The sequence below is a fragment of the Lithobates pipiens genome, unplaced genomic scaffold (assembly GCF_037356315.1).
Source record: "Lithobates pipiens isolate NorthernLeopardFrog02 unplaced genomic scaffold, aLitPip1_a1.2 Scaffold_18, whole genome shotgun sequence".
In the NCBI taxonomy this organism is placed as follows: Eukaryota; Metazoa; Chordata; class Amphibia; order Anura; family Ranidae; genus Lithobates; species Lithobates pipiens.
Window position 1 is genome coordinate 488,290,586 of NW_027507758.1, and position 21,270 is coordinate 488,311,855.

General features: G+C 42.8%; 1 protein-coding gene across 1 annotated transcript; it reads right to left on the minus strand.

Annotated features, from left to right (window-relative positions):
* Window positions 1-10,092: 10,092 nt before the first annotated feature.
* On the minus strand, window positions 10,093-18,244 carry MRPL44 (mitochondrial ribosomal protein L44). Its single transcript, XM_077488526.1, has 4 exons — window positions 18,043-18,244; window positions 14,413-14,881; window positions 14,154-14,332; window positions 10,093-10,579 (listed from the first exon to the last, which is right to left on the minus strand). Exons 1-4 carry the CDS (start codon window positions 18,189-18,191, stop codon window positions 10,411-10,413), a joined length of 966 nt encoding a protein of 321 aa, XP_077344652.1. The 5' UTR covers window positions 18,192-18,244; the 3' UTR covers window positions 10,093-10,410.
* Window positions 18,245-21,270: the final 3,026 nt, after the last annotated feature.

Below are 21,270 nucleotides of genomic sequence, written 5' to 3' on the forward strand. Positions count from 1 at the left end.
AAGTCCCTCCTGGATGACGAGGGCCTCCTCGAATACACGCGCCACATACCTGCTCGGGGGGGGCGACTGGAATAAGACCTTATTACAACGGGAACAGAGGTGGATACATAAATTGGATGCCACCTCTTTCCCAGGCCTGAACGAATCGGTCTCTTTTGCTCCCTTCCTAAAGGGGTTCTCCTCAGGGAGGACACAGTAGAGACCGGGTGTACCTGCCCCCTTTCTTTGTGAGCCCGTTCTCCTTTATGTTCCCTCTTTTTCTCCTCTCTAACTCCTTAGCAAGTGTCTAGGAACATCTCCTGACCATGCCCCTCTCATAAATTGTTGATAATCTCTAATTATTATGATTACAACTAAACAGGGTACCATGGTATAGTGTTCGCAATTGAACACCATATTCTTCTGTGATTCATTGTACAATTATGTTATCACTTCATTTTTGCTGTTTGTATATATTCACTTAGCTATATATTTACTCTGTCTGTCCTTGAATAAAGACGTGCGTTTGCACGTCGGGACATGCATGCTATATGTGTATATGTAATAATCTGAAAAAGATGTTATTTTATTCTTGTCTTTGGTTAAGCAAATGGCTTCTTGTAGCTAATGGTGTGTTGGGATCGGTCGCCTGTCCCTTTCCCCCCCCCCCCCCTTTTTTTTTTTCCCCTCCCCGCCTTCTACCCACACACCTTCACCCCATCCCTGTTCTGGGGGCTAGGGGAGGTATTGGACAGTAGCGGCATATCCCCACATTGACCTGACCCGGGTTTATGCTTGTCCCCCACTTTTATGGTCCCTCTGCACATTGCTTCCAATGCCCTTCCGCTTTTATGTGGAGGAGGTGGTGTGTGGGGGGCTGTTTGCCTCTTTTGCGCGACTCCCCGACAAGGGTAGGAGGGACCCCTGTCTGTGCACATGCAGGGCTCTCTCCACAGATGTCTCCCTATATGACTGGTGCGGGCTGGTCCCGCCCAGCCATTGGAGACACGTATTTCCTTGTCGGTGGCGTCCCTGAACACTTCCGGACGTGCCTCACGTTCGTCTGACCCTTCGTACGGACGGACGTGACGCAATCACGTCGTGCATTTGCGTCGGAAGTGACGTCGTTTCGGGGTCGCTTTACGACCTTCCGGGACGCCGGGGCGTTCATACGAGGTCGACCTGTTTAGGCGGCCAAGCAATAATAGGCAGTACCAGCCAATGGGTGGGCGGCCATGCCTGTGATGCAATCCCGGGGCACTATATAACACAGTACACTTGGCAGCAAACATCAGCTCCTGTACACAAACAAGGACTCTCGTATCTTTGAATCCCTGGTTGGTAAGTTTGATTATTTGCTAACCTGGCTGACATGCCCCCATTTTATTTAAATAAACTTCTGAAAAACTAGCTTTTCTAACAGCTAGCTCGCTTTATCATTCTATTCATTTTTAGATGGGGGTGCCCCTATGGACTAGGAGTTATTGACCGTATCTGGCACTCTTCCCGGGATAGTTTCCCAGCTACTGTCTCCCCTTTTCCATTTTGGGAATCTTTTGTTCAGCCCAGCTATCCAGGTAACTGTTATCACTCTCAGTATAAACATGGTTTACCACATCTGAATGGTTTTTTTCCCTTTTTTTTTTTTTTTTTTGTCACCTCTCACTAGTTCAACATTAGCATTTCCATGCAATTTCATTTTTACCTTTATCCGTCACTAGCACCCCTATGCACTCTTCCCATTGTCACTCTGATTTCCTAATATGTTATCCCTCTAATTCTTTTCATCACACCAACACCCACACTTCTCACCTCACTACTCACTTCACCTGCACATCATTCACTCACTCACTCACTCCAGTCACCCAATATCGGGTTGTCATCACACACACTATTCCTACCATATGTCATCTCACGTTTGTTTTCTTTTGATTTCAACTACGTTTGTTGTTTCTGTTCCTTCTTTTTAATACGTGTTTGGCTTTTGAGTTTTGTTTTTCTTTCCCCCCCTTCCCTCCCCTTCCCCCCCCCCCCCTTTTTTTTTTTTTTTTTTTTTTTTTGGATGTGAATATAGATATCTGGGGATATTCCCTTTATATGCACACAAATCATATATAAGATATCTCCATACCCCATATGTGGGTCTATATATATATAATATAGAATATAAAAAACAAATATAAAAATATATATGTCTAATTGCGATTATGTTGGGATTTCCATCACAGGCGTGGCTTACCATACAGGCAGGCTGCCTACGTTTGCACCTATTCCCTACAACCTTTGTGGGGCATAGGGTTTTTGTCGTGTGACCGCTCGTGAGCCGCGCCTCTGGGCTTCCGACCCTCACCCCACTGCTGGATCCTGTGGCGAGATGTATGGACCATATATCTTTCTTAACTTGTGAAGGACGTCTAAGCATGAACCTGGGTAAACTCCACCATTAAGCACTATAATTTGTATGAACCTTTCGGCAATACCATACTGGGTAACTACACTAACAAATCTAGAATATGTTTAATACTAATCCTATTCGATAGATTTATTAAGTTGTATCTTGTCTCTCTATCAACAGACTATCTCTGAAGAAGACCCTAGTGGTTGAAACGCGTTAGAACTATAAATTTATTTTTGCTGTTACTAATCTTATACAGTATGTTTATAGTTAGGTCTGCTTAGTGTATGCCCAATTGTCATTGTAATTTTTGTATGTACAAGCTTGGTTCTATTTATATTCTTTTATTTTAAATACCTGGGTGAAGCTCATGTTTTTACCACACAATAAAGTAATCTTTTTTATATAGTATGCTACGCTTATTGTTTATTGCTGCCTAAAAATCCCGTTGGTGGGGGAATTCGTTTTATTTTTCTGATTTCCCCTCTATTACCTTTCTGGTAATAGACAACAACCCACAATTTGGTATTTACGTTCACTTGCAGAACAAGACAAATAGAGAGGGTGAATCTCCCTAACGGGGACACAGACAGTGATGAAAAATCTGATCCACCTACACTTTATCCAACACTAAAAAAAAAGTTTTGCCTTCAGTTGTACTTTAAGCCAGCCATACATGGAGTGAAAATCAGCAGGGACCTGCCAAGATGTGATCCATCTATGAGCAGGCTGATTATACCCAAGTCCATCCATTGATCAATTTGGGTACAACCAGGGCTTACCCTTTCCTATGAGGATACAGACACTGCATCTTTCCTCACTAGAACATTGAGATTTGCTCAAGAGGTTACGATAAAGGCTCTTCCCTTTTTTGATCGGTAACAGGTTGGAAGCAATGCACCTTGGTATCTTTTTTGTAGCTGTACTGTGTTATGTATGAAGGCACAATAAATACAGAGCAAGAAGACTTTATATTGGCAATAAAGGGGAAATCCACTGAAATACTTTAAAGCACATATGTTTACTAAGCAATGTATAGTTCTATCCATGCATACACCTCAGCCAGACAGCACAACCAGGAGTGTGACACCACTTTCCCTGTTGGCATTAGTACAGAGTTAAATGCAGTCATGACACCTCCCTGCCTGCATTCTACTGATTGGACAATGAAAGAGCAGAAAAGTACTTATAAGTCATAACTTCTGTTATCAGTCAGTCAATGTACTGTGCATGCAGCTGTCTGATTAGCTCCCAGCATCTGAATGTACCACAATAGAAGTTAATGCAGCAATGCACACTGCTGTGTCCACAAATGAAAATGTGTGCTGCATTTAGAAATGTATAAAGTGCCGCTGATTACACATTATTGAAAGTTATATGTCTGCTGATTGAAGGATTCATTCATTCAGCATTGTGTGGCAGGAGCTAGTGCTCCTAGTATGTGTTTGTATATTTACATTATAGCATCAGGTTCAATCAGAGCAGCCGGTCATCAGAGTGGCCCTGATGGGACATGGAGGTGGAGCCTGCATTCTTCAGCAGTTTGCGGGTTCCTATTGGGTCTGCTTTGACAGCCGGTGGGAGGCAATAGGTGGCATAAATCACGTGTGTCCTACCATCTAAATGAGTAAAGAGGCCATTTAGAAAATCTTTATGCATTGAAGATAACAGAATACTTGAAAACAAATAGAAAGGGCAACTACTATGGCATTATCCTTGGCTGTCCCATTTTCTTTCACTCCCATGTGGTGAGTTATGGGCAAGATATGGACTGGCATATCGATTAAACAAAGGGGCGTGTTCGTATATTTTGCACAACTCTGACCATTGTGTGTGCCACTACAGTGGTGTTTTGTTACACACAACTTAGACATGCTGCGGAGGCACAATTTGGACTACGTAATGGTAATCTCAGCTCAAAACTTGAACACACCCTCCTTCACCCTAATCACACACGATTAATTTCTACCTATTATTCACTGCTTATGGATAGATATGACACCCACTTCCAAACTATTCAGAATAAGTGATTAGAGGTTGTACCTCTACACCTCATAATTGGCAGGAATTGTTTAGTTCTCACTCTGGGACAGTGATCTTAGCCAGGGATAAACTTATCCAAGTACGTTATTGGCATAGAGTATATTATGTTGGAAAAGCAACAGTATGTAATGTAAAGTACTGTGAACTATATACTGTATGGATTATACTTATCTATGCAGCAGGTGGCGCTGTAGTATTACAGTGTTATAATGTGTATTCTATGATATGACAGGATATACTGTCTATCTAAGTCCAGTGCACTTGTTTGTGGTTAGTTCCTGTTTCATGTTTCTCATGCTGTAAGACATGCATTACTAATCCTCCATAAAAGCAAAGCTAATTGCCGCGGACAAGAAGCTTCCAGCGCATGATTTCAATACTCTGCACAACATATTATACCTCAGCTTGTTTGTTTACAATGCAAACGTTGTGACTTCTTACATATGATTTGGGGATGTAATAAGATTAGCCCCTTTTTCTCACAGGTGATGACATTTATTGCTGATATCTTTGACCCCCCAAAAGTATGCTGTCTTAAAGAGGAGTATCCATTAAAAAAAAAGATTAAAAGTCAGCAGTTACAAATACTGCAGCTGCTGACTTTTAATAATCGGACACTTACTGTTCCGGGGTCCAGCAATGCGGGGGGGGTCGAAGCTCCGCTCTTCCCCCGATGCGCTCGGCAGTGCCAGCATTGCAACAGTGGGCAGACGGCTGCGGCTCACCTCAGATCTAGTGACTGCACTTCCAAATGCTTAAAAGTTTTATTGCCAAAGCTTAAGGTGGGTGTAAATCCGATTCAATCAATTTGTGCTGGGCACATGTATCTGCAGTGTTTTCTTATCTCTCTTAAAAGCACCAAGTCCCATGTGTTTCGCCTGCTCTATTTTTCTGTTATCAGCATGAAAAACTTCTGACACAGGAGATAAAAACCAGCCTGAATTTTGTGTCAGGGTGGGTGCTATAAATAGATTAGCAGAAAGTTTCTCTACTCGCAGGACAGTTCTTAAAGTCTCAAGGTTACAATATATAAAGTGTAAAAATACAGTGCCCACCAATGTCAGGGATCAGAGCCCACCAGTGGCAGCAATCAGTAGCCACAAGTGCCACAAATCAGTGCCCATTAGCCATGCCAGTCAGTGCTGGCAGTTAGTGCCGTCTATCAGTGCTGCCCATCAATACCGCCTATCCATGCTGCCTATCCGTGCCCACCAGTGCCGCCTATCAGTGTCCGTCACTGCCTCCTACCAGTGCCCATAAGTGTGGCATATTAATGTCTCCTCATCAGTGCAATCTCAATGCCCACCAGTTCAGCCTATCAGTGCCCAGTGGTGCTGCCTCATCAGTGCAAATCAGTGAAGGTGAAAAAGTACTTAGTTACAAAATTTACTGACAGAAAAAAACTAAAACAAAAAAACTTTTTTTTTTCTTCAAAATTTTTGGTCTTTTTTTTTTTTTTAACAACAGCAGTGATTAAATACCACCAAAAGAAAGCTCTATTTGTGCGAAGAAAATGCTAAAAAAAAAATTGGGTACAGTGTAGCATGACCGCGCAATTGTCATTCAAAGCGCAACAAAGCTGAAAAATGGCTTGGGCAGGAAGGGGGTGTTCGTGCGTGGTAGGAAAGTGGTTAACTTTTAAATGTCCCCATTGAACCTGGGAGCCTTAATCCCTCATAAGCAATTTCTGACTTTTTAAAAAGTCAATCTTAAAGCGGATGTCCAGGTTTAATTTCACTTGGCCCAAACAATTTCCTTCACTAACATGTGCGCCGTATAAACTGTATGCAGCCTCAGCTACAAACAGTACAATGCACTGTGTTCCAGGTGTGGGATGAGGGTTCCTGCCTTACACCCGGAACAAAAAAGAAAAAGAAAAAAGAGAGTTGGTCTAAATGGCATTCAACTATTCATAGGCAGCTTTGTATTTATTAAATTTTTTAAAAGCTTTATTTATAATGGCACGAGAGCATGTACATACAAGTAGGGAAGGTCACATCTACAAAGATAAGGCACAGTAAGGGATTTGAAAAAGCAAAAAACTCAATTTCACAAGAGATGTACAGGTCACAACATGCTGTTAGAGGAGAAACCTTCTTATTCATCTGTGAGATTGTGACTTACCTAGGTTGGAGTCCATGGCGCAGAGATGTACGCTCACCCTTGCAAATAGGCACAGCCCACGGTAACAAAAAGATAAGCTACCTGGGCTGTGAATCTGTGCACGGGGGCTTGACAGGAATTTGCCAAAGGATTGTCCAGGTAAAGCCGTAGTCAGGAATTCCAGAAGTCAGAATAAACTATATACAAGCCAGGGTCAGTCTTGGAACACTAACTTGAAAACAGGAACCTTTGGCGACAAGAATGAACTGACAAAGCCCTTAGAGTTAAGCAGTGCTTTATACCCAGCTGATTGGATAAACTGCCTATGCTGAACCAGGAGTGAAAGGCGCTAATTACAACATGATCCAGAGTATGGTCCTAGTATTTCATGCAGAACTGTGCAAAGCTGGAAAGCAGGCTGAAAGGAATAGAGGTGTGGCTCAGAGGCAAGGTAACAGGAGCACTCAACATGCAGTCATAGGTTCAATACCTCTTTGAGCCACTTGGGGTGGGACCGCGCCTTGCTGTCTGCATGGCATGGTAGGGACCGTGACAGAGATAAGCAAAATCCCAAACAGATCTGATACTGTACAAGCCCTGAGTGTTTGTTTTTAATTGTTAATGAAGAGGAGAATAAAGAGGGAGGACAGAAGTAAGAGTAAAAAAAAGTTGGGGGGATTGGTTGCAGCTTTGTGCCAATCAGAAGAAGTGTTGTATTTGTTGATAGAAAATAAAGCTGCCTATGAATGGCTGAGCGCTGCTCAGCCAACTCCATTTTGTTCTGAGTGTGAAACAGTAAGGTCTTGTCCCCCACTCGGACTACAGTGCTGTATACTGTAAAGCCCCATACACACTATCAGATTTTTTGCCGAGTTTTTCCTTCAGATTTACCAAACCATATAATATGAGGTCAAAACTTAGGAGTTTCAATTTGTATGCAATCAGGCAGGCCCTTGCACTACATGGTTTTGGTAAACCTGAAGGAAAAACTGATCGTGTGTATGGGGCTTAAGTAGCTGAGGCTACATACAGTTTATACAGCTCACCCAGCAGCCACACCTTAGCGAAGGAAATAGTTTGGGCCACCTTGGCCCAAACAAAATATTTAAAACAGAAAGTAAACCTGGTCCTTTGGCTGCTTTAACACCATTCCACCATATTCTACCATGCAATAGAACTCCTAAAGGTGCAGAGAAGGTGCTTTGAAGTCAATATCTGCAGTCTGCAGGGATGACACCAACAATCAACACATACTGGTTAGTTTAACATGATGTTAAAGAGGAACTGCAGTCTGCTCACATAAATTTGTAATAAAAACATGTTTGCCATTCTGAAGCTTCCCTCCAACCACTTTGCATATTATTTTAAATATACTGTGATTCTGTACTTGCCAAATATGCTGCAGAAATCTCCCTCCACTAAGTCTAGCTGCAACCATTTTATCTATGGGCAGCTAAAGCTGCTGCCTGTTCATTTCCTGGATTTACACAGACACACACCGCCAGCTCTGCAAATGTGAATGCACACAAAAAATGTCAAGACAAACGTGACTGTAGTGACTGATAAATGACTCAATCCATAAAAAAATTATATATATATATATATATGAAACATTGCCACAAAAAATAAAAAACACAAGAAAAATCAATATATAACAGTCCAACGTAAATAAGTGGATATTTGGACACGGATCTGGGTCCAAAGTGCAGATATGTGAATGTTCTTATAGGAACGACACGTGAAGGCTTCCTAAAATCAACCACATCTGGTGACACTGTGAAAAGTGATCCTTCGGTGTTAAATGACACCCGTGAAAAATACTAGGTAATTTACCTTACTACTGTAAGGTTAACAACATTTGAGAGATGTATATAGGAGGAACGCGCTGGATCTAAGTATAATTTGTGCAGTGGGGGATAACTCAGTTTCTCTCCAGGAGGTGGGTCCCTAGGGACCGCTTTGGTACTCAATGCGAGCAATTAGAGAGATAAAGAGCCTACTATAGTGTAGTATATTAAAAACATGTGTTGAATTTATTTAAAATGAAATCTACTCACATTCAGTAAAAGTAAACAGCGCAGTGTAAAAACGAGCATCGCGCTCGTATGCCTCTCTCCTACGTGTTACGTCACTGTCACATGACTTCAATGGGGACAGTGACGTAACGCGTAAGAGAGAGGCACACGGACACTGGAAGTGATGTCTGGATACGAGCGCGATGCTTGTTTTTACACTGCGCTGTTTACTTTTACTGCATGTGAGTAGATTTCATTTTAAATAAATTCAACACATTTTTAATATGCTACACTATAGTAGGCTCTTTATCTCTCCAATTGCTCGCATTGAGTACCCAAGTGGTCCCTAGGGACCCACCTCCCAGAGAGAAACAGAGTGACCCCCGCTGCACAAATTACACTTGTACTGGTATATAGGAGGAACACGCTGAATCCATCTCCCTTCTATCCCTCAAATGCTGTCTACCTTACAGTAGTAAGGTAAATTACCTAGTATATTTCACGGGTGTCATTTAACACCGAAGGATCACTCTTCACAGTGTCACCAGATGTGGTTGATTTTAGGAAGCCTTCACGTGTCATTCCTATAAGAACATTCACATATCTGCAATTTGCAATTTGCACTGTGGACCCGGATCCGTGTCCAAATATCCACTTATTTACATTGGACTGTTATATATTGATTTTTCTTGTGTTTTTTCTTTTTTTTGTGGCAATATTTCATATATATTTTTATTATGGATTGAGTCATTTATCAGTCACTACAGTCAAGTTTGTCTTGACATTTTCTGTGTGCATTCACATTTGCATGCAATTATTTGCCAGCACGCTAGCACTTTATACTGTTTATGAATTTTTTATTATTCAGTATATGTTTTTTACATATTTATTGATATTTTGTTTGCCACATATTAGATATGGTGAGATATATATATATATATATTTGTTTGTTTCGCGTATAAGAACCGTTGTCACAGGATTAATCATTTTCATTGTATTAGGAGCGCAACACCATCACTTTACCACTCATACGGTGTTTATCAGCACCCTATATTTATACCTTACCATCCCATAGTAGAGCGGGAGTACCTCTCTCATTGGTCCTCTTATGACTCTACTCCGTTCCTGGCAATCTCTGGAGAGGAGAGGAGAGGAGAGGAGAGGAGAGAGCTGTGCATGATATCATAAGCCTAGGCTTTTTACCAGACAAGAAACAGGAAGTGGGCTGTATAAAGGTATTTACTGGCAGAAAAAAAAATGGTTTTACTATCCAAAAGGTAAAACAGCAAGTGCAGAAGATTTACTAGATGGAAAGATGAAAAAAAATTACTGAAGGTCCACTTTAATATATACAGTTTCAGTTTAAATCTTCAGATCACATGGGTAGCAAAAGGATCACATGGCATACAGTGATGGGCATGTCAGAAGGACATTTATAGAGACCATAATAGGCAATGTTGATTTGTAAAAGATACAGAAGTATAAGGGGGAATCCAGAGTTGGACCATTTCACAACCCATATCTGCACTTGGTGTCACAAAACACACACACACACTGTGAAAGTCAGATGGACTTATATTTGAGAATATAATATACCATAACAAAGAGGCATTTTACACTGGGAAGGTACTTTTCAGGATAAAAGATAAATGAAGAGAGGAATCATGATTAAGGGTGCAACTGTTTACCGTTCCATTGCTGTCATGAAAATCCATGGCAAGTGTGGCAAGCAAGTTGTAAAAAGTCATTGTATGCACAACCAGTAGGAGGTATCTCCATAGTTGCCATCACTGAAAGGAGTCTCTGGACATTATGAAAAGTCTGTTCTTGTATAGTATTAAGTGCTTAGCCATACATCTTAATGTGGAGCTGTAATTAACACACAGAGTCTAATGTGGCACTATCTTCAGTCCCTCTTGTAGAGTAATCCCAAGGCCGCCTGTTTTCTGCAAATCCAAACATCTTCCTTAAAGCTACCCGAGCTGCCTCCTCTTCTGCAGCAAAAATGGTCTCTCCTGGTCCTTCTGCAATCAGCTGCTTATCGCTGGGGAATGGAAAGTAAAATAGTCTGACATTAACACATGGGCTAAAGATGTACCATTTAATGCTCACTAGGATGTCATAAATGTAAACCATATGAATCAACAGATATCTTTCTCTAGAAGTACATGGTTCTGTTCTCAGAATTCAGTGTCTAGCAAAAATATAGGAATACATACATTTGTATAGAGCTCATACATAAAGCACTGTTTACATTGTCTCTTAAAGCCCATCAAAATTTAATGCAGTTCTTCCAGCCAGCTTTTGCATCACTACAGAAAATAAGAACCAGTGGAAGAAACCACTACATGCTACACCTAGAAGTATTCACCTAGAACGACTGAATACTTTCAGCAGCTGGGTAACGGTGAAGTGGCAGCAATTTTAAGACACAGGCCACCAGATTTTTTTAATTCTAAGTTCACCTTTAGTAACATGTTACACCCCAAGTATGGGTGTAACATAGCTATGAACTCCCCCTCACTGTGAAAGCAGGAGGGGGTTCTTCATAGTTAGTGTCACATTTCAAAATGGCATGGCTATGTGGGTCTTTATCCGCATAGCCTCATCATTAATTCACAGCAGTTTGTGAAGGAAGGAACGAACTACAAGTCCTGTCTGCCACAGTGGCAGATTGACTTTTAGCTCTCAATGGACAACAAGAATGCAGATTAGTGCCCACTTAGGCTTGATTCACACCTATGCATTTTTTGTGGTTTTTGCATTTTGCAGATTTGCACTACAGTCCATTTAACATGGTTTCCTATAGAACACTTTTTGTAGAGCAAATGCCTAGGTGTGAATCCAGCCTTAGTCCACTGACATTTCAGCTCTGAAATGGACAGCCCTTTCAAAGGGTACCAACAGAAAGCTTTATGAGGTGTCTGCAGGAGCCTGATATTGCACCAGCAATCCACTTAATGTGCCTTTTTTTTCTTGCAAAAACATGTGCATTTTATAATTTTTTTAAGCAAAGGGTGAATTTAGCCTTTAAGTTGATATTGTTTAAAACCAATGTCATTGCTGACTGCCTCCACTAAGGTCACCCTCTCAAATTGTCCTGCTGGCCACTGTCATTGGGAAGTGATAATCCATTTTGAGTTGCCATCAGAACAGGAGTAGAGGTGAAACCTTCCCATGGGGACACTTGTTCCAGTCACAGATTACAGTGCTCGTCTCCCTGTATTCTTTGCATGTTGGGGCTGTCTTTTTACATTTGGCCTCCATTTTTCAAGATGGTGGCGGCGTTTCTGGTCAGAACATCATGTCTGGAGCCAACGGCCCCAGCATTTAGCGTCACTACCGGTGGAACCCGCTATTGGCTCTGACGGCGGGGAATAGAAGAGACATTCTCTCCTATTAGCCAGCTGAGAAACTTCAATTTTGGCACCAATTGCGCTACATACATTGGCTCCTTTGAGGCATATGATCTTCTCCCAATCATACTTCTATCGTGCACCGCCTCAGCTTCCTCCAGAGCAGGTGGAGTATGGAAGACGTCTGACAACAATTGTGTTTTCTTTGGTTCCAATGCTAGTCTTGTATGCTGAAGCTTTGAGGCTTCTTAGGCTATATTATTATTTTCTTCCTTTTAGCTTCAGTTGGTATCTAGCTTTTTTGTCCATGTTGTTTAAAATCTCATAAGGTGGGCTTTGATTTTTATGGCTTATTAGTAGACTAGCGGATGCTGGCCATGTAGTGTTTGCATCGTGTGATCATTAACCCAGTAGATGCCTATAGATACTTTCAGGTATGGATTTTCCAGCTTTTTGCCAGGAAGCTTTACACCATCAGATTGGCCATTATCCCTTGTGCTTGGGACACACCTACTGGGTACTGAGGAAGGAAGAAAACAAACCCCCCCCCCCCCCCTATTCTTTTCCCACATTTTCTCTGTGGACCTTCAGCATCATATAACCTGCTCTGTCTGTTGTACATCATAAGCTATGTAATTGCATTGTGTCTTGCTTTCTACTATATGGGAGAGTGTTTATAGGCATGTCTATAGATTGTTGTTTGCTTATATGCATGCTTATCATACCTTTGTACCCTAGAGAGCGTCTTGATTTGTTACCCAAGGGCAATCCCCTGAGAAAGAAAATCAAGGTCGAACCGCGTCAATGAATCTTGAAATCTCTTAATCAGGAATATTGCTATATATTGTATGAAATTTTTCCTTCATTTGTTGTCAATGTTTACATTCACTTCCCCTTACAATGGTGTTTGGAAGGGTTATTTTAATATTTTCTAATAAAATAATTGTCTTTTATGCTATATAACTTGTTACATTTTCTCTTGGTATCACAAAGCCCTGGGGTTCTCTATTCCCAGTTACCCTTGTAGATTTTGTTTTAAACATAGGACAGCAAATGTGGAAACCGGGGTTCCTATCAAAAACAGGCGTACAGTGTGACTGTAATGGTCAACATCTCTACTTGATCATGAACATTAAATAAGTACAGTGGAAAGCACGTGAAATAAATTGCAGTAAGTCTCTCCATTGGATACTTTATGTGGCCTTTCTTGGGTCTCAATAGGCACTTTGTGGTCTAGATTGTCACTCAAACAAAAGCAAGAAACAGATTTCTTGGAATTATTCATAATAAGACGGTAAAAATGTTTTAGACTATATCCTGCTGTCAACGTTTGGTTAATATCAATATTACAGAATTGCATCTTCTGGTGTGCAGACACAGTGGCAGCCCCTATATATTTCTAATGAAAGGTTGTAACTGTATGTGTACTGACCAACCTATTGAAAACTCTAGAGCTTCTAGAGTTTGTAATATTTTGACTGAAGGTCTGCATATATAGACTACTACCCCCCCTTCAGTTCATAATGAATGACGCTGCAAGACTCATCCACCTTACCAACCATTCAGTCTCCTCCACCCCTCTCTGCGAATCCCTCCACTGGCTTCCACTCACCCAACGAATAAAATTCAAAGTACTAACAATAATTTACAAAGCCATCCATAACTCTGCCCCCAGCTACATCACTAACCTAGTCTCTAAATACCAACCAAGCGGCTCTCTTCGGCCCTCTCAAGACCTTCTGCTCTCTAGCTCCCTTTCTCACCTCCAGGATTTCCCCAGAGCTTCTCCCATCCTTTGGAACTCCATACCCCAATCTGTCCTACTATCCCCTAATCTATCCATCTTTAGATGATGCCTGAAAACCCTTCTCTTTAAAGAAGCCTATCCTGCTTCCAACTAATACACTGTTTTACATCCTCCATCAGCTCATCCCCCACAGCCATTACCCTTTGTATAAACTGATACTCCCTTTTTAGATTGTAAGCTCTAATGAGCAGGGCCCTCTGATTCCTCTTGTACCAAATAGTAATGTAACTGTAATGTCTGCCTTCATTTTGTTATGCGCTGCACAAACGGTTGGTGCTATATAAATCCTGTATAATAATAGTTACACCCGTACATCTCCAAAGTGCTCCTCTACAACTGGTCTCATAAGGGAGAGAAGCGCCAGGCAATAAACATTCATTTACTGAACTGTGTTCCAATGCCATGCAATAATCTACATGACTGATCAAACAATACAGAGGATAGATAATACTAACCAATAGAGACCCACAAAATACACAGGCAGCACAGTGCTGACTCCAGATTGCTTTGTAAGCCTGGGTTCAGGAGGTGGTAAATTACGCTTTGACAGTTGTTCAGCCAACAAAGACATAGGATCCATAACAGACCAAATATCAAACAGATCCTTGCCAATCAGCTGAGAGATGAGGAAATCCTAAAAAACAAAAGTCAAACTATTAGCAGACATTCACAATTAAAGACAGATCTTGCAATGGAAGCTTAAAAGTGACATACCTGGAGAAATATCCCGGCTGCATTGGCACCAGAGCTCTGGAGCAGGGCTCCAATGACTCCATAGAAGGTACTTTGTAGGGTCTCTGGAGACACAGGACATTCAGAGCTCAATGTTAGGTCCTCTACACCAAGATGTTTAGCGATGTGACACAAAACCTGCTGGCAGGTGAGGTAGTCAACTAAAGATTTCACTCCAACAGTGGGAAGGTTAGGGAAGGCCTGCTGTATTGTACTTGTAAGATAAGAAACTGTAAAGTCCAAACCATGTTTTGCAAGCTCTCTGTTGTCTTCAAGGTTCAAGCTTGCGGTTTCATTGTCTAAGCCAAGCTCACTACGTTCTTTTTCTTCTTTTACCACGTAGGAATGGTTCACAAATGCAGTTTTTAGTAGATCAGTGGAAAAGGATTCATTTAGACGTTTGGAAAAAGCCACAATTTCTGCATGATAGTCAAAGTGTGGCTGCTGGTACCTAGGGAGATACAAGAGGCAAGCAAATATGGAATGGATCTGTTTTACACACACCTATTGTTCATTTATGCTTCATTAGCTGTTTTACTACACAAGTCGCTAACTACAATATATAAGCATATTTTATATCTCAGATCTTGACTCGCATAGCTGATAACTTTTTAAACTGAGAAAAGCATTTTTCATCCCTATTCATTCTATAGACGCTCCACTCGATTATTGGGGGCTGCCATAAATACAGAACATCTTCGACAGGAATGAATAGGGCAGAGTGTGCACTAGGCAGAGGCCCAATCCAGGATTTGCAGTGCTGGGGTAGGACCACACATTTAAGAGCTCAGAAACAGTACTAAAGGTATTCAGGTGTGCAGGTTACACTTAAAGTTTAAGTTCATCTTTGCACAAAAAATTTAAAGGTGAACTGTGTGAACCCTATGGTCCCAGATGCACTTATCTCCATGGGTGATTAGCTGCTACTGACTTGGCAGTCCAGAGATTTGAATTTCCCTGGTCTTCTTCCCCCACACAGCAGGGAAAATTGAATCCTGCACAGGGAGGTTGAGCGATGCAGCAGGAAGGGCGTAATTACAAGAACTGATGCCCTGTGTGTCTCTCCCTGCAGCAGCTGAAACCTGACAGGAGGGAGTGGAGGCTTTCAACTGCTGCAGGGGATCAGTTCCTGTAATTGTTACTCTGCTGCTAATCATAGGACTACTAGAATTGTCTGTCACAGTGGTAACAAGATCGGGAGCTGGTCCTGCTGGCTGCCAGTAATCGATAGACACTGACTGTCTTTATCACTGTGCCGGGAGTGTGTATTGAGCACTCTCAGCACACAAAGCTTTGCTTTCAATGGATACATATGTGCTGCATGTGGGTTTAAAGCCTTGTTCACACCATAAGGACAGACGTGCATCTTTCTACACCTAACTCTGCAGGAATGCAATGAAAACCACTGTTTACTATGTGGCCTGATCATACCACAACAATGGTATAAAGTGAATATTGTATGCCGTTTTCTGCACAGAAAAAAAATTCATGACACCAACACTGTAGTGTGAACAGGGTTCACAGAAAACAATTGTTTTCTTTGTGTCCTTTCAGGGACCTATGCTGGAAAAGTGCACTTCTCTGCACATGGTGTGAACAAGTCCAAACTATTCTATTCAAGTCAAATCTGTGCATTTTTTTTTCAATCGGTTTTTATGCACATATGGTGTGAATTAAGGCCCAAAAGCCCACTCTACCTAAAGTCAAAATGCTTTCTTTTTTTTTTAAACCTGTAAGGCAAAGTTATAATGTGCTAGTAAGCATCACATACTAGCACATTATCTGAAACTTACCTTAAAACAAAGCTCTCCAGCGGCACACTGTCACCGCTGACAGGGCTTTCCTCTTCACCCGGTCTTCCTTCAGGGTTTGCAGGTTCCAGTCCTTTGACTGGATGAGCCACAATGACGTCATTACCACACATGCGAGTGGGAGCCGCTGTTTGCGGCACAGGGCTCTGAAGGAACAGCACAGGTATGCCGTTCCTTTAGCGGGCATGTGTTGGTGACGTCACTGGCGAGTAAATATCCCCTAAACTGTGCACAATTAGGACATATTTACTGTACCTATTGGTAAGAATTACTATAGGCTTACCTATAACTAAAAATCATCCATGGGAGTTTATTCCCACTTTAATTAATGTGATTGTAAAGGCAGACTTTTTTTTATCTTGATGCATTCTTTGCATGAAGAAAAAAAAAAGCCTTCTGTGTGCAGCAGCCCCTCTCAGTCGCCCTAATGCTTACTTGAGCCCATCTAGATCCAGTGATGTTGTAGGAGTGTTTTGGCTGCCTGATACTCCCCATCTCTTTGGCTGAGACAACAATGTGGCACCACTGGCTCCTGCTGCCATCAAAGTTAGTAAGCTAATGAGGAGAGGGGGCGGTGACGGGCTGTGGCTGTGTCTGAATGGACACAGGGAGCTATGGCTTTGCTGCCCCTCATAGCAAGATGCTTGCTGTGGGTGAACATAACAGAAGGGAGGGGCCAGGAGCAGCGAAGAGGGACCTGAGCTGCTCTGTGCAAAACCACTACACAGAGCAGGTAAGTATGTCATGTTTGTTATTTTAACAAAAAAAGACTTTAGTATCAACTGGAGGTTAAAAAACCCTCTACCTAGCCTACCCACCCCCATCCCTGAACACTTACCTGCCTCTCACCGATCTCCCAGCTGCAGCATTTCTCTTCCACTTTCTGATCTCACAGGAGACACAAAGCAGTGGTAACTATAGGCTACTTCTGCTGTGAGTCAAACTCGTGAGCAATGAGCAGGGGTTGTGGCTCATCAGCTCTGTGTGCAACTATGGACGCACACAGCCCAAGTCAGGAGTGTGACAGGTGTACCCTTAACAGCCAGCTTGCTGTGGGGGCACTCATAGGAAGAGGTGGACCGCATCAGCAGGGGACTGCCAAGAGGAGACAATGGACTATTCTGTCCAATATCACTGCACACAGCAGGTAAGCAGAACATTTTTTTTATTCTAAGACAGATCACTGTAAAGTGTCACAAGGTGCCACTTGTTTTAACTCCATTGCCCTCAGTGCCTTGTGACACACTGCAGTGTGGTGGCATGCAGTGACTAATGCTGGGTAATAATGCCAGTATGCTGCATCTTTAGGCTAGATTTAAACCCCCCGCCACTGGGGAGCACTGCAGTAAGACATGTACTAACACCCCACACTAATGTGAGCTGTGTTATGGGCTCACAATGCAATCTATGGCGCGCCCAATGGACCTGCACCTTTTCTGGCAGTACACCTTAGTCTGTTACCATGCACTGGAGCACCACTGAGAATGGAGGACAACGCACGGCACCAACACCAATCAAGTGAATGGAACCTGATGCGGAGCACACACCTCCATACGTGTACACAGGGCCCATAGGGATCAATCGGTTTCTATGTGTCCTTGCCTTGTGATCTATACAGGACCCCAACCTAGGAAGGAATGCGAATCCCGGGGCGCAATGCTGCTTCCTGATGACCTTGGGAAGGTAGTGACCCCTCCAGGCCTGGTGGAAGTCCTGAGCCTCCAGCCCTACCCCCCTGTGTCTCTCCTTATACAGAATCCGGGGTGTACGGTGCAGCATGTCCCCTATGGAGGACTCTCACCTCGGCACCGGCTTCGGGGGCTCCTCCAGCCGCTTCTTCCTCTCCAGCATCATGAGATAAGGCCGGAGCCATCGCTTCACCCCCCTCACCTGGGTGTACCGGGGGCCCAGCACCGCCACACACCGCACACAGGACAGCAAAGAGGACATTGCAATGTGGGATGACAGGGGGAGCGGTACGGGGTATGCACACTTCCTCCCGTGAACATCAACTTCCGCCCAGAGCCGAGACACATCCGTTCCACCCCACCAGGGTTCCCAGTGTGCAGAGCGTCTGGCTAAGCCGCAACTCTAACAGCTGCTTTCTTGGGTTATGTTAGAAGGTTCAGGATACAATAGAAATATGCTGAGGAGAGAGACATTGCTGACCTGATGGAAATCCTGGGCGTCTTATGATCATGCCAATCCTCTGACTTAGGAGACACCAAGGTCCCCATTACAACAGATGTACATGACTCCCAACTATCCCTGATTTCCAGAGACCGTCCCCGATTTCCAGAGACTGTCCCTGATTCGGAACAATGTCCCTTTGTCCTCCTCATTTTGGTCTGATTTTTCTAGTTCTATATAAAATGCACTTTTTATCTTTCAAACAGTGTTTCCTGGTGCTAAACCTTTCATCCAATTTCTAAATTGCTGCATTTGTACATTTTAAAAGCCGATATAAAAGAATAGCAGTGGTAAAAAAAAAAAAGCCCTTGTGGATTTAATTAACCTTTTTTTGGTTAATGCTCCTTTAAGGGGGTGTGGCAGGGGCGTGGTCCTATACCTACATACATTTGTTAGTAGGTATCCCTCACTCCCATCTCAAAATGTTGGGAGGTATTGAGGAGACCCTGGCTCTTATTTTCAGCGCAGTCCCAACACAGACTTCATTCACTACATATACACACTACATATGCCTATGTGGCCATGTTTACCCTCCTGGGGATCGCAGGTGTTCTCGCTATCATAGGATTGCCACCTGTCCGGGACTCACCCAGACAGTCCAGGTTTTGAATCATGTGTCCGGGTTCCAGTCCACCTGGAACCCGGACACATTATTCAGACAGGAATGTGTCTCGGAATAAGGCTTGACAGGAGGGTGAGGGGACACTATGTGCGCCATATTATTTTTTTTTTTTGGAGTGCCCAAATGTGTCCCAGGTCTGTTCCAATCCTTTACTGTATACTAAAACAAAAAAAATAATTTACTGTGCGGCACTAAAGGGTTTGGGTTTGACTTTAAGAAAAAGTGTCAACCCTAAGGCAATCCCATTAGGCTGCATTCACACCTCTCCAATACGTCATATTTTTAACTTTTTTGTTGTATGACAGCATAGGGCAGCCTATTCAAACAAATGGGCTGCCCTATGAGCACCAAAGTAACTCTTGCACCCTTTTCCAGCACTGAACCAAGTGCGGTTTGCATTACATTTGGGGTACCATTAAGAAATAATGGCTCCGTAAGCATGATGCACATTTCACCATGTGTTTTGCATGTTTCCATAAACATGGGCAGAAAGGCGTGTTTCTTCCCGCGTTCACAGAACAATTAGGTGTGAAAGCGTGTTCCCGGGTTTGACAGCCCATTAATTTCAATAGGCTGCCAAATGTCCTAGCATGCAGAAAACGTAGTGTGCGCATTTTCAGATTGCCCTACACCAAACCGTATGGCGCTGCATTACCATGCAGTTTGGTGGCCACAAATGTGCTGCATTTGTGAGATGCGTATGCGGTGCCATTAACAATTACTTGGCACCCATCGCATCATCTAGCAAGGGCAGTACATTAATGCACAGTAAACATGCACAGAACACACCTTTCTCACACCATGTTCCAATGCAGGCAGGTCCTAAATGTAAATAAGTATACAGCTGCTGCTCCTAATTTGACATCTGTGTGGCTGCACAGCCACAGTTATTACTAAGGACTAACGTCCGAAATGCATAGGCTGTTTTACAGCTTGGTACAGGTTTACTTATTAAAGAAATACTATTTTGGATGCCATCTTGAATTTTGACCATCCCTTTTCTTACTGGTACGGTGGAGGTGTCAGCAGCCTCAAGGTCTGCGCACCGCTCTGAGCTTCTATGTGGGAAGGTTGTTGTGCCTATACACCTGTCTTTCTTGAGTGTGAGTTTTGGGACACCCACACAGATATCAAATTGGGAGTAGCAATCGTATCCATGTGTCCCAACTGGCATGAATGGGTACAAATACACCCCACGTGAACAAGGCCTAAATTACATGGACATGAATGAGGCTCAATAAACATTGTTTGCATGTAAATGCTTGTGCAACTTTTACATGCATTTTAAAGGTACCACTGCCTTATTGGACATTGCTGCTGCTCCTCAGCTGATGTGTCAGTTGCCACCATGGTGTTGCTCTGGTGTGTGCCAAAAAAGTACATTTTGTTCAGGGCAGCGGGTTGTGACGCAAAACACCACTTCACAACGCTGTCATATTAAATATATCCCTACTGCAGTGTCACTGATTACATTTAACAAAGTTCTGTGAAAATACAAAGTAAACAATGTGATGGGATCACTGGTGTGAATGGGTCCTGGTCTGGCGTTCACCTCTGACTTTCCTGTCTGTGTACTTGCTCCAGATGGGCAATTGAGAAAATATGGTGAGACAGCCAGGCAGCCAGCATTTTCAGACGCATGCTAGCAATTTCAGCCTACCTGGATCCACAGGTTTTGCAGCTGATGGCTTACTGTAGTACTATAGTTATTTCTCATGGTGTGAGCATCAAGCAGAAAGAAGGGACATATACTAATTTCCTGCAGATTCTCCTGAGGTTTTATATCTCAGACCCCTCACCATTTTTGATGCCCATCTCTGGACCTGTTCTATTTTATCAATATTTTTTTTTTTTTTTTGAGATCTCCAGAACTATTCTAAATGTGGTCTAATTTTAGGAAACTCCTTCCTCCTCGTTTTTGTCGACCAGGGTAATTTCAGAGGTTGCAGGGATCCCTTGAGCAATTCCCACCTGTCAAAAAAGTGACAATCGATCCCAATGATTTTTTATAAGGCTAAAGGGAATTATTCCCACTGACCACCACCATAAGGAACATTCTTTCCACTGACCACCAATATAAGGCTGGTTTCACACAGGCTTTGTCCGTAGTCTGCATCCACCAGCTCAGCAGGGGATCTCCCCAATGAGCAAGCAGATGACAGGTTCTTGTCCGCTCCGCTAGGCAGAGCAGACAGGGACACAGCCCAGCTGTTCTCT